At 39.9% G+C, this 13,195-nt stretch overlaps 1 protein-coding gene and 1 long non-coding RNA gene across 4 annotated transcripts in view; both read left to right on the top strand.

Annotated features, from left to right (window-relative positions):
- DISP1 (dispatched RND transporter family member 1) overlaps window positions 1–13,195 on the top strand; it is an 86,029-nt gene that overhangs the window by 56,147 nt on the left and 16,687 nt on the right. For all 3 annotated transcript variants that reach the window (XM_083733070.1, XM_083733072.1, XM_083733071.1), the window contains exon 3: window positions 11,224–11,253. In XM_083733070.1, the coding sequence (XP_083589196.1) occupies window positions 11,224–11,253 (30 nt within the window). The remainder of the gene's footprint in view (window positions 1–11,223; window positions 11,254–13,195) is intronic.
- Window positions 11,261–12,982, top strand: LOC310842247. The gene is made up of 2 exons (XR_014563036.1): window positions 11,261–11,379; window positions 11,607–12,982. It is a non-coding gene; the product is annotated as an uncharacterized lncRNA (long non-coding RNA).

Here is a 13,195-nt window from a genome sequence, read left to right as displayed (position 1 = left end):
GGGGGCAGTTGACCTGAAAGCTGAACACTCCACTCCTCTCTCGTACTACATTTCACTCCACAATTCGCCAACTATTGTTCCTCTTCTGGGACTCCAGAAGCAACCCATACCAGGAGAAAAATGAATGGGGAGAAGTGATGTTGGGAGACAAAGGAACATTGGTGGGGAAAGGTTTGGGAACCTTTTCCATCCCTCCCACTGCACATTAAATCACAGATCCTACTTTATAGGGATTTGACATGATCCAAATGTTCCACTGTAGGGAAATAACTAGGTTTCCTTGCTGGAGGTCAATAATAACACAGTAGTAAATCAAAAACATTCATTTTGCACGTGCAAGGTGGCAACTCCAGTGCAGAAGTCGCTGCAAAGGATTCAAACGCAATGCAAGCATAGGTAACAGCAACGTAAAATCACCAAACCCACCCCCCTCTTTACTGTTAGTTCAGCACAGTCTCAAAGCATCATTTCAGCAACACTGACTAATTAAAGCATTATTTCAACCATGCTGACTTAATTAGATATGCTGTTAGTCCCCTTTGTTACTACCCTGTTTTACACCACCAGCTATGCATAAGTGCTCAATCTTCCATTCTCTTTGAAGCTTCTGTAGCATGATTTGTTGCATTCTCCCATCTCCTGATGGCTCCAATATGCGTTCTTATCTGTAACGCAACTCATTCACTCCCTTTCTATCATGTCAAACATGGCCTTGTTTTCTTTCCACCCTCCCGTGCCACAGCTGAACCGTACAAACAAGTTGCCTTGTCCCAGGCTCCCAGTAGCTGCTGGGGCAAAACTACCTCGGCTCCCATGGTGAGAGCTTCGGCAATTTCTCCTGGCGCCTCGCAAGCTGGGGCCAATGCAGCTTTCCCCCCCAACATCACGGTATATCGCCAGACCGCGATGTTTGGCTGGTGATATACCACAATGTTGAAAAGCTGGCATCGCCCATCCCTATTGACTTGGGGGCTTCTCTAGCATGTCCCTGGAGTAGTTTAAAAAATCCTTTGGGGGCATTTTCTTGGTTCTTTTCTGTGGATGAAAAGAAACAACTGTACTAAAAGCATACCTTGTGCCTGTTGTTGTTGTTTAGTCGTGTCCGACTCTTCGTGCCCCCATGGATCAGAGCACGCCAGGCAGTCTTCCACTGCCTCCCACAGTTTGGTCAAACTCATGCTGGTAGTTTCGAGAACACTATCCAGTTGGATAGACCCTTTTATGCAGGGATTCACTGACCTTTGGGTCCTGGATTTGGGTCAGGAGGTGATTGGAGTTGTGGGGGCCTTTGGATTTGGAGGAACTTTGAAACATGTCCTGAAATATTATATGGACCTTAGTTTTAACTATGGAGAGTTGGCTGACCTGTCGAGAACGGATAAAAGCATTGCTAGGTCGGAGTCTCCCCGAGATTTGTTCTTCAGCATTAAAGAATATGAAGAAGACCTGCAGAAGGGACTTGGAAAAGAGTTAAGAGCCTCGGACAGAAGATCTCCAGGTTGATGAACTATATGGAATCGACGGAAATGACTGGCAGAATCCGAGACCAGGGAGAAGAGATGGTGGAAGAAGATTGGAAAAGTTTAAAGTTTATATATAGAAATACTGTATAATTAATGAGTGTTAGAAAAATTGTTGGAATGAAATGTTATGGCTTTAGTAGAAATGTTATAAGGAGTTAAGCATAAATAAGTACTTTAGCATTAATGGAAAAGAAGGTTAAAAATATGTTAAGATATTTATATGACAAAAAATAGAGAAAGATGGAAAGGAATTGCTGAAACAATTAACAGAAGTGGAATACAAAAAGGGAGGTGAGAGGAGGTCAATGAAACAAGGGAATGAAAGATAGAGTAATGAAATGGTATGATGTATGTTTTTTAAAATGTTGTTTTGTTTTGTTTAATTTAGTGTGTTAAGGTTGTGTTTTGTACTGTTTATATTGTATTGTATTGTCTGTTTTTCTCTCTTTCGTTTTTTCTCTTCTCGTCTTTTTTCTTTTCTTTTTCTTTCTTGTAAGTTTTAAAAGTAATAAATATTATTTATTTATTTTTTAAAAAAAGAGAACACTGTCCAACCATCTCGTCCTCTGTTGTCCCCTTATCCTTGTGCCCTCCATCTTTCCCAACATCAGGGACTTTTCCAGGGAGTCTTCTCTTCTCATGAGGTGGCCAAAGTATTGGAGCCTCAGCTTCATGATCTGTCCTTCCAGTGAGCACTCAGGGCTGATTTCCTTAAGAATGGATAGGTTTGTTCTTCTTGCAGTCCATGGGACTCTCAAGAGTCTCCTCCAGCACCAGAATTCAAAAGCATCAATTCTTCGGCGATCAGCCTTCTTTATGGTCCAGCTCTCACTTCCATACATCACTACCTTGTGCGTATGTGCTGCCTTATATGACATTCTGAGTCACGGATAATTTCTCAGGGAAGCAACATTTTGATTTGTTATACATTTGAGTGCTTGACCTCACTCCCAAAGGGAGTTGTCCATTTTCTCCTGAAATTGTCTCCATTATCTCCCGAGATAGATGGATAACAGCATTTGAGTACTATAAGGTGGACAGATCTGTATATTGTACCAAGCAAGTACAAACTTTACAGCAGCATCACAGTTTGAAATGTTAGTGTTTGCTACTCAAACATGCAGTTGGCTTGTTGCTCACACTTCAGCAGTTAGATTTGCACAGTGCTACCTTGAGTTTACTATACATAGAAATCATATTGGAGGTGGGGAGGCAGGCTAGCACCATTTTCCCTGACATCTGTGTGCAAGAACTTGTCGCATCTATCCGTCCCATGAGCCTCCACCTCTATTTTCAAGTGATTCCGTCTAGACACAGATTTATCATCTGAGAAGCAGGCCCAAATTTTGGTTGTAAGTACATGTGGAGAAGTACATGGTTCTCCTTTCCCACAAGAGTATATGCGCTATATGACATGATAATGCCAATCTACTCTAGTTCTCTTTGTCCCAAGCCTTTTGGAATGGCACAGAAATGTAAATAAGCACTACTGTATTTTGTATCTGGTAGTTAAATTCTCTAAATCTTTTAACTTTTGCTTTAAAAGATTAAAAACAATTCTGTACGTGAATCTCCCTTCCATTTCACTGCTCAGTACTGTAAGCACTTTAATGCTGCTAATGCTATTAAATTTTATCCCACTTCTGTTCAGTTACTCTCTGTATTTTTATTTTATTTTATTTTGGTTCTTTCCCCACACATAAAATCAAATACTGAACTAACTGGCATTTTCTTTGGACGTAGCCTCAAATCTTTCTTTCACTTTTCTTTTAATGAAGACACCAGATTAAAAGAAATATAGAGGGTTTTTCCCTAAGCAAAGAAAGTAAGTGTCTAAACTAGCTAAAGAAATTTAATAACTAGGTGTGTCAGGAGTGAGTCAACCCCCATTACTGGATATATAAGCAAGAGACTTGTTTTATACAGCTTGTGGCTAAGCATTGCACATGCTTGGTGAAATCTACTAGTAGAATCTAGATCTCCTTAATGTTGATGCTGGACTCCCAGTTCCTATGAAAACTGAGAAATAGCAGTAGAAAAAGAGGAAGGAATATATAATTATATGAGCAAATACAGCACAACCCAAATTTTCCAAATGACCTAGGTGACATCTAAGTCATTCAGATATGTTTGGAGAGCAGGAATACTACTTTACGATGGTTTTGTTGACTTAGGCCCAAAGAGCAAAACGTCCAAAATTAGGATTGCAAACTCTTTTAAAGATGTGTGTGTTTGTAGGGGAGTTGCTTTGTACAAGGTACAGATTTAGCTAACACCCTTCAGGCTGTTTCTAAATTCCATCTCTTAAATAGCAATGTTCCAAAGCTGAACTACTTGATTCATTTTAAAATCCAAGACAAGGCAAAGCAGCAAACTATAAAATGGCTGATGTCAGGGATTGCAAGCCTGGTGCCATAGACAGCTGCAAAGGCTTTTACTGGTGCCCCTGGGCAGATGCCGCAGACTCTTAAGCTTTAATTTTTATTTTTGAAAATTTTTCTGGCCCTTGGAAAAAGAAGGCTGTGGGGCAGAAAGCGCAGGTATCATTTAACCGATTTCTGTGAAATGAGAGTGAGTAGTGTGGCCACCTTGTATATTTTTCCTGGCACTTAGGAATGTGGCCTGTTGCTATTAGATAGCAATGATAACAGTGAGTGAGTTGTGATCATGGTCTCCACAATTGGGACCAGTAGGGCATAGCTGACTTCCTATGGTTTCACATAAGGCTGCCAGGGGTGGCTGCCTCTCTAATTTTGTGTTGTACCACACACATAACACTCTCTCTCTCTCTCTCTCTCTCTCTCTCTCTCTCTCTCTCTCTCTCTCTCTCTCTCTCTCACACACACACACACACACACACACACACACACCAACAGCTGTTACGTGACTGGTGCCCCAAACACACTCTCAAAATTTGAAATGATCCAAAAAGGTTGGCGACCCCTGCCTTGGATCCAGGTGACCTTGCAAATCACCACATCCAACACGACCCTTTCCATTCCCTAAGCTCTTACAGAGGGGCCCCTTCTCTATGTTCCAACTATGGAGCCTCGACTGGTGGGGATGGAAGAAAGACCTTTGTGGCTGCATCTAAAATATGTGAACTCTTTGCTCCATAAGGCTTGGTTGGTCTCCTCTGTGGTGGTTTACTCTATGGTCAAAATCTTTCTGTTTAAGCAGGCTTTTTAAAAAAATTATCTGATGCTTTTGGTTTGTCTGCTGTGTACCTATCTGATTTGTTATATTGCCTCGGTTTTTATATTGTGTTTTTAATTGTTAGGTGCATGAGCACTAGAAAAATATGGGATAAAAATATGTGTATAAATACATCAAACCACCCCCACCCCTCGCTGATCCATAATGCATGAGTAGCCTTTGGAAAGCCTTAGATGCTATGACAAACATTTGTAATATTTGGCATGTTTTCACAAATATCGTGAGGATTTCTGTGTAAGTGCATGTGTTATCATTTGAAAGGTCTCTGCATCATAAGAAAAACTTTTAAGGGATACTAGGAAACACGCAGCTTTTCAAAACTGTAGTTTGGATACAGTAAAGAGAGAATTAATTAGTATTTTTAATGAGCAACTATAATCATGCATGTCTCTCCTCTTGTGCAGTTTTGGAGGAGTCTGTTGTCTTGTGTGATTTTTGCTGAATCGTTTCAGTTTCCTCTCAAAGATATTAGTGACCTTGACCTTGTGATGCTGCTTGAAATAGGTGTAATGAAAGCATACAAATAAAGTATGTTATGGAAGCAACTATGTGCCAAAAATGCTGCTGAAAGCCACTTGGTCATCATTTAGGCCAACTATTATTCAATTTCATTTCGGTTATGGAAGGGATGTGGAGAAGGCAGCACAAAAGAATTTCATCTTATGAAGTATTTAGTAGTAAAATGCCTGCTCCAAATTAGATGTTGGCCTGTTCTCAAATTGTGACTCACAGTGATATTAAACTTTTATTGTCTTTGAATATTTCAGAACCTTTTATTTAGCTAACCCAGCAAACTGTATCTTTTCATGAGAGGCCTGAAAGTGGGGTTGGGGGAGAACATTATATGCAGAAATGTGTGCACCAAAAAGTGTTATTGCCATGTCTGTTAGGGTAAAGCAGACTTGAGCAGGGTTGATTTGGAGGAGATAAGAGCCAAAAGGGCCCTTGCTTTCTACTCTGGCTGCTTCCCTCCTGTAGGCTTCCAGATGTGTGCATTTACTCTCACAAATGTGCACCTGTAATTGCTAGAGGGAAAAGCAGTTGAGGAGGTGGAAAAGTTGCAAGTAAAAAGACGAACACCTTCCTCTTCTGCCAAGCATTTGACGTATAAGTCCTGTGCTGGGATAGATGTGAGGGATATTGGCAGTTCTAATTACTTTTACCTGGCCTTACCTTATTTTAAATAGTTGTTACCTATCTTGAAATACCATATATATATATATATTAAATAAAAATAAAATCACCTTCTTCTTTGGCGATCACTTGTAGCCGAGTAAGATTGTCTTCCATAAACACGGTTTTAACAATGAGCCCGTAAGTGACTGTGGAGGCCAATTCTGGACATTCAGGGCATTATGCATCCATGCCAAAGTAATGCACTTTGCATCTTTGTGTAGGAAAAGGTAATGTTTGAAATGGTCCTGCTGGTTCCAAAACTGAAGACAGAGAATGTCAGAAAAAATAATTGCAATGGGCGATTCTCAAGGAAAAATAAAGATGCACAATCCTTTGAAATGCAGTATCTCATTTTTGCCTTCTTCTTTTTAAATGAAAGGTAGTGACAGCTGGAAAAACGGCGATCTGTAAATCATTTCTAGTAAATTCCATTTGTTCCAAAATCCAAAGCTTAAGCACCATTTTGGATCCCAGCAAGACCTCATCCATTTATAGTCAGTTCCTTTGATTTTCATGCCAGAGACGAATAGCCCTAGTGTTCAAAGGCTGCCAGGACTTTGTAACAGTCTGTTTGGATGATAAAGTAATGCATAGATCTCAAACATTTAGCTTCAGTGCTAGGGAGGGGGTGCGGAAAGGGGATCTGGTTTAACCATCAGTCTCTTAAGAGAGTAAAGAATGCAGACCCATTACCCAAATATGATACAGGGAAGGGAACGTTAGTACTGTAAAATCTTAGGTAAGGCTAAAGGCAATGCAAGCTGTTCTAAGATACAAATCTCAGCATATGGGGACAGCATTTTCACTAGCACAACCAATGTACCAGTTTCTAGATTAAGCTACTGTAGTCACGTTTCACTATATATTTGACTGCTCTGGTGGTTTTCTGTTAGCATAGTGGCAGGCAAATTGTAAGAAATAACATGAAAATCAGGGAGTTTGCAATGATATTGAAAGACAGAGTGGCAGGATCAAATTGACAATGAAAGGCACTTGGTGGTGGCGTGACAACTTTGATACACATTTGTCTTGAGTTTTTCCATTGTTTTTATTGGGTGAAAATGAGAGTGCTGTTCAGTATGCATAGACCTTTTCCCTGTAACTTTCCCGCAGTTGATATTGCCCACTTGGTGCGAGTCAGGCTCCCTCTGCTCCAAAATTTAAAGTCATAATGAGAGCTACTTTTCTTTAATTACAGCAAGATTTCCTTCTTCCATGCTGTGGCGCGGTGGTCTAAACCACTGAGCCTCTTGGGCTTGCCGATCAGAAGGTTGGCAGTTCGAATCTGCACAATGGGGTGAGCTCCTGTTGCTGTGTCCCAACTCCTGCCTATCTAGCAGTTCAAAAGCAAGCCAGTGCAAGTAGATAAATAGGTACCACTGTGGCGGGAAGGTATATGGCATTTCCGTGCACTCTGGTTTCCGGCACTGTGTCCCATTGCGCCAGAAGCGGTTTAGTCATGCTGGCCACATGACCTGGAAAGTTGTCTGTGGACAAACACTGTCTCCCTTGGCCTAAAAGCAAGATGAGCACTGCATCCCCATAGTCGCCTTTGACTGGACTTAACCGTCCAGGGGGTTTGTCTTGATATGCTATCTCTTAGCTAGAAACTCATTTTGAACCAATTAATCATATTGATGAACACTGGTGCAATGTGAACCACAGTGTTGTGCTTAAGGAAATGTAAAAGAACTAGCAACTATTGCAGAACGCCATTGTTAACGATAGAATATAATAGCGTTGGCACTCCCCAAACCACCTCTTTCCAACACGACACCGTAATTAGGCTGCAAATCCCCCTCCCCATCTAAATATAAAGCTTCAATTATAACCATTTATTTTGGATTTCCATTACTCTCACTGACTTCAACATACTGTAGCAAAAGACAAAGTTAGAAATCATTTGAAGCCAACATGACTGACAGGAAAGCTTCTCTTAATATGCACCCCAATCACCCATTATTTAGCAAGCTACAGCATCCTGTACCAGTTTTGTGCTCTATGTATACTTGAACCCAAGCAGTAGAACCTTGAAGAAATACAGGCCTATTTATGAGTGACAAGACACAATGTGAGGAGAAAAGTCATGTCCATCTTTAGGCAGAGCTGGGGGCGAAATACAATTGGATGCTTTTTCTCAGAACTACTAGCCAAGCATATGAAGCTTTAACTGTGGCACTGTATACATTTAGAGATTACATTTGTCAGAATGCCAACATCCTTCAATCATCATCTGTTTTGAACTGTAAGCACTTAAAGTTCATGGATCAGCTTAATATGCACTCATGACTTAAATTATATATATAGTAGTGGAGCCATATAAAATAACACTTGAACCTGTGAATGTGTACTCTCAAAAGTTGGAAGGTAAGGGAAGAAAGCATCATTTAACATTATCATGTTTATACTACCCCAGGTAAGTGTTTATACTTGCTTTCATGTCCCCTATATTTACAATATGTGGCTTAGGGCCCTCGTATTTACGGGACCGCCTCTCCTGGTATGCCCCGCAGAGGATCTTAAGGTCTTTGAATAACCATAGTTTAGAGCTCCCGGACCCTAAGGAAGTCAGACTATCCTCCACCAGGGCCAGGACCTTTTCAGTGATGGCTCCGACCTGGTGGAATGCTCTGTCCCAGGAGATTAGGGCCCTTCAGGATATAACCTCTTCGCCGGGCCTGTAAGACAGAGTTATTCTGCCTGGCCTTTAATTTGAATTCAGCCTGATCTTTTATTTCCCCTTCTCTTTCCTCCCCCTCCCCTTTTATGAAGATTACCTGCTCTAGGACCCCATAGCTAATTCTCTCCTGGCCTCCTCGCTGGCCCAAGTAGGACTAATTCAGCCAGCTAGCCCTGGTGACTATCTAATGTTTATTGGATGGATTTCCCTCAAATTGATTTTTGAACTTTGCAAATAATACAATTTCCCTTTCTGCTTCATCTTGAAAATGATGGCAGTAGTTTTGCCAAAGCAGTCTTCTCTCTCATCATTCTGAAAGTTGAGTTGGTTTACTAACTTAACCTTGAACTCTCTCCATAGTATACGATTTAGAGAGTTAGTTTATTAAGCAGAGCCCAGAGACCCGAATTCTGTTCTTGAGCAAAACAAATTAATTTCTTCAGAGAACATAAGCTATCAGTGAGTATCTATATGCCAGTATTTATTTCTTATGTCATACTTGGAGGAGACCCTCTGAAACGAATGGACTTAAGTCCACTGATTTCAGTGGGCCTATGCTGAGTATGACTTTATTTGAGTTAGCGTTTAAAAATAATTCACACAACATCTTTCTGGGAAACAAGGACATGAATCCAAATAATTGCAGCGCAGCATTTTGTTTTCAAAAAGTAGGACCACCCTTACCTTTCCCTGCAATACTTTAAAGCAAGCCACTGTTTTAAAAAAAAAAAAGTTTAAGGAGTTTGAGAAGCTTTTGGTGACATGGCATGCTGAAAGTGTTTAACACACACACACACACACACACACACACACACACACACACACACAGGATCTGTGCAGGCCGATGGATATGCCCAAAATTGTTCTGGAGAGATCCCAGCTTGCATCTACGTTCCCTTTTCTACCAACTCAGTGGCTTTAAGCATATTTGAGCTGCACAAAAGCGATGATTAAGTCCTTCAAGTCTGAAATGTTAAAGGTCACACCTGCTATCAAACTGTTTTGTTTCCAAAAGTATGCATTAAAAAAGCTGTGCACCAAAATGAAGCCCTGCACTGTAACCAATACGTTGCAGCTGTTTTATGACGACTTTATTATGTTGGTTAGGAACATTATCCATCTTTGACTTCAACGGTCTTTTCTGTTATGCTAAAACGTAGAAAGGCATAGCAAAATAGAATTTCCCTGCTACGTTAATGGATGATATGCAGAGTTTTAAAAGGTCTTTTTTATGCTCCAGTTTGGTTTGTCAAGAACACCTTCCCCAACTGCTTTGTGGAGAAGGGGAAACATTCCTGACTCCTCATGAGAGTGTGGATTAATGTAATTTATCCACGCATTATCCAAATGTTATCAAAAAGTTCATTCCAAGCAGGGCTTGGTACAACGTAGCAGTATAATGAATTCTATAGAATGCCTAATTAAAGCAGTGATAAAGCATGAGTAGGTCCCAACGTTCTTTGCCCTAGATCCAAGTGTAGGCATTTTCTGTTACATATTGGAGAAATGTGTATATTAAGGACTGAAGAAGATGGAGTGCATAAGACTGAGGCACATGTGTTTAAGAACACACTGCTGTTGGTTGCATTGTCAAACGTGGGCCACTATGTCGATTGTGATGGCCTTTGAATTCATAGTTGCTTTTCATGGTTTCATAAATAGCATTATCATATAGCAATTTTGAAAACTGTCTTCTTTCAAAACTAGAAACATTATACCTTCCTACAAATGAACTTATCTTGAAAAAAACTATCCACCAAGTCAGTAGCTTAGGAGCAAACAGAAGCACCTTTTAGAGTTGACCTTCAATGTGAAGTAACGTTTGTTTTTTACCTGAAGCCTTGGCTTAAGTTATTTCTGAACATCTGTTTGTTATGTTTGTCATGTCCATTTATCTGGCATTTTTCAGAGGATTTTCAGCTTTCCCAAGAGGCCCTTTTTTTAGTCATCTGATTAGAGTTTGGAAACCAAAACTTGAATTGCTTTTTCTAAATCAGAGCATGACCTCTGTTTGTTTGTTTGTTTGTTTGTTTGTTTGTTTGTTTGGAGCAAACAGCTCAGAACTCTTAGCCACGTTCTCTTACTAAAATAATATTGGCATATTTGTACTTAGGGGTCCAAGTAAAGATAATGTGTATTGCATTTTGGTGTGTACATGAAATATTTTCATATTTAATATATATCAGTTTAAAAGCAAACTGCTTTTAAACGATCTAAGAATAGAGGTTTTTAATTTCCTATTTGTTTCTTTCCTGTTAGCCAAGAAAAACAGTGTTGTATAGAGTGTCTTAGGTGTGAGCTTGACTTTGGAAATCGACTTGGGAAACGTTTCCAGAATACATTCTGTAGAAAGGAAAGGAAGTGCTGTGGATCATGCCCCCCCTCCCAATTTTCTATTTTACTTGTAAAATTTGCCTTGGTTTTGCAAGCTCTTAATGACAAAGTACATCGGATATATCTGCATCAAAATACTATCACAGTATAGATCCTTGAAAAGCAAACATACTGTACTAGTTTAATCCCTTCACTGCCTCTTGCTGATCTCTATAAACAGGTTGAGGGGAGGGAAATTATTGGGCATTGGTATATATGTTATTTATCTAAGATTATTTTTCTTTCGATTTTCAGGCCAGCCAGAACATTAACGTGGCCAAAAAGGTAAGATGTGAATTATTTCCATGCTTTATATTCTTTTCTGTGGTTTTTATTCATGGAAACATCTTTTGTGTACTAGTCCAATCCACCTCAGGACTCAAGTAATGAGGAAGCCAAATAAGTACAGTGGTATCTCGGGATAAGTACTTAATTCATTCCGGAGGTCCGTTCTTAACCTGAAACTGTTCTTAACCTGAAGCACCACTTTAGCTACTGGGGCCTCCTGCTGCTGCCGCGCCGCCAGAGCATGATTTCTGTTCTCAACCTGAAGCAAAGTTCTTAACCTGAAGCACTATTTTTGAGTTAGCGGAGTCTGTAACCTGAAGCGTATGTACCCTGAGGTACCACTGTATAAGTACTTTGATCTGGTGTGGCAAGAATCCTGTGGGCAGCAGAGGCTGAGGGGCACCCCGGAGAATACCTTCATAGACCTGACCACATTACCACCTGATGTGACTAATTTATATATAAATTTGGTGTGCAGGGTGACGAATGATCATAAGAATACAAAATTAATTGAAAACAAGCCACAAACAAGAGACAGAGGCAGGAAAGTAACACCTTCATTGTATTAAGCTGAAGACTAAATTTCTATCAAACAATCTCTCAACCCACAATGCTCATCTAAACAAAGTTTGGAGTGATCATTCTGTGATATTATGGCAGTGGACAAAGCTATATTGTAACTCTTGAATAAATGTGTTTTTTTTATTTAAAAAATCTAAAGAAAGTTTGTATCAAACAGTGTAGGTAGGGATGGACCACCGACAAGAGTGACTAGAGCGTTTTATTGTTGTTACCTTTCTGACTGTTAATTTTCTCTGCCTTGGTTATATAATACACAAATCTGCTCGTCTCATACACATGCTAGAGAAAGGTTGACGTCACCACCTTTTATCAGTTTTTGTTTAAATGTTGTTTTGTTTTGTTTTTTGTTTTTTGTAGCAAACATTATCAGAAGCAGCCTGAAGAATAGATCCAGCTCATTTGTAAGGGGGGGGGGGTATTGTCCCTGTTTCTAATCCTTCCTAGTTTCTCACCTTTTTTCTGGTGAAATTGATTGTGCATCTTTGTAGTCATTCACTAATGAAGACCGTTCAAAACATTCACTTTTTGTTCCCAGTTTGTTAATAGGAAAAACAAAAACAAGAAGCCATAAGAGTTGCTAGCAGACACAAAACAACACATGCTTATGTCCTTAGGCAGCAAACTTTTGCCGAGAGTAGCAGTTGGCATCTCTTCCCCTTTTGCTGAATTCACATTTCCTTAGTTGAGGAGGATCACTGCCTGCAAAGACAGTTAAAGCATTCTGCCTTACAGCTTATGTTAAAGAGATATCTGTTAAGTGAAAAGAGAAACTTGCCAGAGTATGCATTCCTAAACATTGCCCAAAACAGTCATACCGATGTCCAACAATACACTCTTGGCATATTTTTTGTGTTAAATAAAATAAAGGTTTGTCTGAGTTGCCTACTTTTGTGAGCAGTGCAGCACACCAGCTAATTCTTCTAAGATTGGCCCCTTTCAAGTTGGAATGTTCCAGTTTACAAAAGAGCAGTTGAAATCTCACATCAACTCAGTATTGTCAGAACATATTGTTGGAATTAACTCCCAGCATGGACCCACACCAGTCCCAATAAATACAAGATTCTTTAGACAGAACCAACATCTGATCGGTATTCTAATAATCTTTATGGAAGAACTCGCTGCAACATCTCTGGGTAACTGCCCTTATAGTTGGAAAATCCTTTCTGATATCCAGCTTAAATTTGCTTTGCTGCAATTTGAATCCACGTTTTTCATCCTTCTTTTTTTTTTGTACATCTGGTAAGCATGTGACCTCTTTGTCATGGCAATGGTCTACTTATTTGGCCCTCTTCAGTCTTCTTTCCTTTAAGTAAATATGGCCAGTCTTTTACCTTTTAATTGTGTCTTGCATACCAGA

Source organism: Podarcis gaigeae, assembly GCF_964106915.1.
Source record: "Podarcis gaigeae genome assembly, chromosome: 3".
In the NCBI taxonomy this organism is placed as follows: domain Eukaryota; kingdom Metazoa; phylum Chordata; class Lepidosauria; order Squamata; family Lacertidae; genus Podarcis; species Podarcis gaigeae.
This window is presented reverse-complemented; position numbering and strand designations above follow the sequence as displayed.